The 4,968-nt window shown below is 38.6% G+C and overlaps 1 protein-coding gene across 1 annotated transcript in view; it reads right to left on the bottom strand.

The window, feature by feature from the left end:
* Window positions 1–4,968, bottom strand: part of CDH7 (cadherin 7, type 2) — a 220,148-nt gene that overhangs the window by 197,664 nt on the left and 17,516 nt on the right. The window contains exon 2 of the mRNA XM_006837549.1: window positions 2,840–3,259. Coding sequence (XP_006837612.1) covers window positions 2,840–3,049 — 210 coding nt within the window. The 5' untranslated portion in view covers window positions 3,050–3,259. The remainder of the gene's footprint in view (window positions 1–2,839; window positions 3,260–4,968) is intronic.

Here is a 4,968-nt window from a genome sequence, read left to right as displayed (position 1 = left end):
ATTATTCCCACTTTACAGATGAGAAAAATGAAATGTAATTATATTTGGCAACTTGCCTGAAGTTACAAAACTAGGAGGAAATAGTAAAGCCAGCAATAAAACTGAAGTTAACCTGACACAGGCTACGCGTAACAATCATGTGATCAAATTATGCTATACAGGATACTGAATCACTGTGGTTTGCAGATTTCCTAAATAGCAAACTTTGTCAGGCAGATTAAGAATGTGGTACTCTAATTGTTGTTAAGTGCCAACGAGTTGGTTCTGACTCATAGCAACCCTTCATAGGGTTTCTGGCAGCAGTTAAATATACAGCTGTGGGCTAATGAGCTAGACTGCAAAGTCGATTGAACAGCAAGCCACTCCTCAGAAACCCTATACAGGGTCGCTATGGGTCGGAACCGACTCGATGGCACTTAACAACAATGACAATAAAAAGTAATGCTTCGGTTCTTTCTTGTCTTCCTCCGATCACCCGCCTATCCATTCTTCCACATGTTAGGTTACAATGGTCAGTTCACATTCACTCTTTCCTCTAAACACTTTTGGTCATAACCATCACCTCCCTCCACTAAAGAAAGAAAGGAAAACATGTCTATCCTACATACTCCAATGACTCAAAATGTACTGAGATCAAAGTTACTTGTATAGCCTGGCTTATTCAGACCAGCATCGTAAAAAGAATAATTACATCATCCAACATATACAACCTAATAGTAAAGCTCTTTGCTACCTTGTTCCAGGCAAACACAGATTGCTTTCCTAAGGCTTTTCATTCGTCTACTTTTGTCTACAAATTCTCTCTTCACTTTGAATTATTTTACTCCCCCTTTCTGATTTGAGTCAAGTGTTCCTTTTTTAACCCAATTTCACCCTAAGTATTTTAATGTCAACAGTTGTATTGAACTTTCAATATACAACAAGCAAAAGATATATCCAAACTTAATCGCTTGTCACATAAAATTTTCCAAGAGATCTCCTCTAATCAACTGAAAGGGAAGCACAGACTATCCCATGCTATCTAATCAGGAAACAACACCGTTTCTCTTGGAAAAATAGCATCAGCCAGTAACTTTGCATGCATTTAGAATGTAAGGAACCTAGGGACATGCATTCTTACGATGTTAAATCGAAGTGTAGAAATCAGTTGTATATAATTGTTCTGAATTAGTATGTGCTTATAAATGAAAAAGGTTGAAAGAAAACAAATCCCAGCATTGAGTTTTGAAAGGTCAGCCTTGTCTAAGCAACGCCATTTTACACAAAATTAACAGAATATTTTAGTTGACTTTAGAAAACTTTACATTCTCACAAGAGTATCATTTCTCCTAATTATGACAGACAGCTTGTTTCTTGGTTGGAAAAGACGGATGCATTTGTTCAATGTCTTCACAGGTGAATTAAGGGAAGAGCTGAATTCATAGTCTAAAGGTTACATTACTGCTCTCAACACTTTTTTTTTTTTAACAAAATAACAAAACAACAACCAAGAGAAGTGAGTGAGAGAAATATAGTGTTAGTGATGAAAACAGAATGACTAATGAAATGAGAATACTCACAATAGACTTTTTTTCTTACACATTCTTTTTTTAGGGCAGGAAAGCGGTATAACTGGTACTAAAAATTCCCAGTCCATATCCCTAAAAATCTTCAACCTATTTCAGCTCCCTCATATTACACTATAATATCAATCAGCATTTGTCAATTAAGAGAAGCACTAAAAGGCACTAAGGGGAAATAATAATAAATATGTCAAAGTTTACCTTGATTTATATAGATGCCCATCAACAGAAAAATACCTGTTTTCATGCTGAATTAAAATGTGTTCAAATGAGGTGTGGGGGGGGGAGATTCATAAAATAGACAGCAGAAAGGTTTCCTCAATCATTCAAAGTTGAAACCTTCATTCATAGATATATTTACCAGTTTTCTGGGTCTATCCAGAATAGAAGCATAAAGCTAACAAAGTAAACAGCAGAAATGGGGAGGTATGGATTTCTTGGGATATGCTTTGCCTGCATCCAGCACCAAAATGTGAAATTAAGGAGATCTTGACAAATATGAAATGAACTGAACCTACAGTAGACTGGGACTGAGAAGGGGATATGATGATGGTGGGGAAGACCATGCTCTCTTGATACGCCCGCCCCCCTCAGAGCAGACACACCCAATATTCAGACAGAGGGAAATTGCAAATAAAACAAAATCTGAATATGACCACTGTTGGACACTCCAACAGATGAACTCAGGATTACACCCTAAACTACCCACCATTAGTCTTCTTGTATCTTCTAATTACCTTGTGTTCACCCTCATATTTAGTTGAGGGAAAAAAATGTTAAAAGAGCAGATCAGATACAAAGATCTATGAAAACAAAAGCACTAAGAAAATGTGTTTGACTGTCTTACAATGTGCAGCCAGTGGCTCAAAGAGTTCACTTCGCAGTTTTGCAAGTTCAAGTATCTGTAAAAGACCTGTGAGCATACACTTAGTATGAGCATCGTTTATGCGGTGCCCATAATAAAGAAGGAGCTAAAAACTCAACTGGCTACGCAACCCACTCCTCTTCATTCCTTAGTGAATATCCTTGAAGTGTTACCAAATCACAATTTGTCTGTAGATTCCTCACTGTTTCAAGGAATAAGCATCACTCATTAAGCAGTGACTTTGCTGTGTTGGTGAATACCCAGATTACCACCCCAGATGGGCAGACATGACAAACGATGCACACGAAGGAAACTTTTGCACTTGCCACCCCCCAAAAAAGTGAGCATTTCTTCATTCAACCAGCGACATTGACAATCATCATCGACAACTTGGAAAGGCCAAATGCCCTACCTTTCCTACATAGAGGGGGTCGGAACCCATGTACTCCTCCAGCACAAAGAACTGATTCCATACCCAGCTGCGCTTGGTCCGGGACCTCCCTGATTGGAAATAGGGTTTTGAGCTGGACCTTGAGAGTTCTGCTTGGCTCATCCCAGAAAAATACAGGAAAAGAGCTACAAGCTGCAAAAAATGGCAGAACTCCACTTTGCCCAACTTCATCTTTCGTTTTCTTTCTTCGTTCTATGTAAGAAAAAAAACAAAAGCAACTCTTGACAAGAGTGTAGGGTACAGTTCCAGTTGGCTTAGGAGCTCTTGCTTCTGGCAGGGTATCTATCACCTAAAGTCCAGAGATGATAATTTGTCAAATGTTCGATTGGAAAAGGTGTGTACTTCTGAGCAGCCTTCGCCAAAGAATGGTGTGATAGGTACCTATAAGGACAAAGAGAAGAACTAGTGTCAGAAACCAAAATACATAATAACTTGCAGTTTTCATTTACTAACTTCACATTGGTTTGTCCAACATATCGCATATCACTATTTGTGTAACTATGAAAATTTCAATGATATTCTGAGACTGAAAAGTACGATGCTCTGGTATCTGTAATTTATACAAGTACTGCCTATGAGAAATTTTCTTCATTCCGCAACACAACCTTACAATGTGCGTTTCTTCTAAGGCACTGGATTTGAGCATAGGGCTTATTGAACACAAACAGACTGACATAAAAAAAAAAAAAAAATCATGTACCGCTCACCTCCCCACCCCAACCCCAGTACACTGTGGCTGTTGCTGCTGTATGTCATCAAGTCAGTTCCGACTCACAGTGACCCGACCTCAATAGGATTTCAAAAGCTGTAAATCTGTGGGGGAGCTTTCAGAAAGCCTCATCTTTCTCCTGTCCGTGGACATTTACAGCCATTTTTATTCATAAGAATTAGAATACAAAAATCCAGAAGCTCAACACAGGGCTTTCAGTAAGTGGGCAAGACTTCAGTCTTTCTATGAAACCGTGAAGGGAACTAAAGAAGTATGAAGGGATGAAACAAGACCAGTTGATTGGCTGAGTCAGCATCACCAGCTGTTTAAGGTTCTGATTTGAATTTGGTAGGCGGGAAAGTGGAGTGCTTTCCATATCCTATCCTGCACACTTGTTGTCAGGTGTGTAGTATGTCAGGCTAGGCTTTTTTTTTTTTTTTCCTTTACTGCAGTATTTACTGTTTCACACACATTGCTTGAACACCGTGCAGCGTGCCTTATACATAGCAGGACCTCCGTAAAGAGTAATGGAATTGGATGCCATTGATTTTCAGAGGACTGAGAAAACTCAGCTCCTTTTGTGAGCCTCATTCCTTGTCAGCTACTGGAACTTGGGGCGTTTCAGGAACCGTCTGGGAAAACTTTTTAGTATAATGCCAATTTATTCCAGTTACAGAACTCCCAATTATGCAAGAGAAAGGAAATCAGTTGCAAAATGAAACTTCCAAACACATCCCAAAACACAGAGGAAGGCAAATTTATGACAAAATATTCACTTCAATCACTATGCTGTACTTTGCTTTATGAACTGATTTTATCAGCCATAAATAAATTAACAATAAAATCATTAAAGAGACAAATTACCATTTGCTTATTCCTGTTTTGTTGCTGCTGTTTTTGTAAGGGTGAGTAATAAAAATACAAAGTTTTAGAAGATCAAGGCAAAACACATACCCCTATCAAGCAGAATATACTGGCGTCATAATATACTATTTTCCATCTGTCTCTCCAATAACATGTATCAGTTACTCATTAGACAAAGATTTCTGACAGGCAAATTGCTAAAGAAAATGACCAAATGTAGTAAAGGATATGTGGGAGTAAAAGATATAAATATATACGATGCTGTTGCCATTGTTACTATTGTTGTAAAGTGCCATCAAGTTGGTTCCAACTCATAGGGACCCTGTGCAGAGTTTCAGAGGGTGTAGTTATAAATCTTTGCAGGAGCAGAAATTCTCATCTGTCTCCAATGGAGCAGCTGGTAGTCTCCAACTTCCAACTTTGTGGTTCACAGTTGAGTGCTTATCATACAGTCACTGTGCTCCCCTATATGTGATATATATTGTGGTGTTGTTGTTAGGTGCCGTGGAGTCGGTTC

Source organism: Chrysochloris asiatica, unplaced genomic scaffold, assembly GCF_000296735.1.
Source record: "Chrysochloris asiatica unplaced genomic scaffold, ChrAsi1.0 scaffold00021, whole genome shotgun sequence".
NCBI classification, from domain to species: domain Eukaryota; kingdom Metazoa; phylum Chordata; class Mammalia; order Afrosoricida; family Chrysochloridae; genus Chrysochloris; species Chrysochloris asiatica.
The sequence above is the reverse complement of the archived record's forward strand: the minus strand, read 5'-3'. Positions and strand labels throughout refer to the sequence as shown.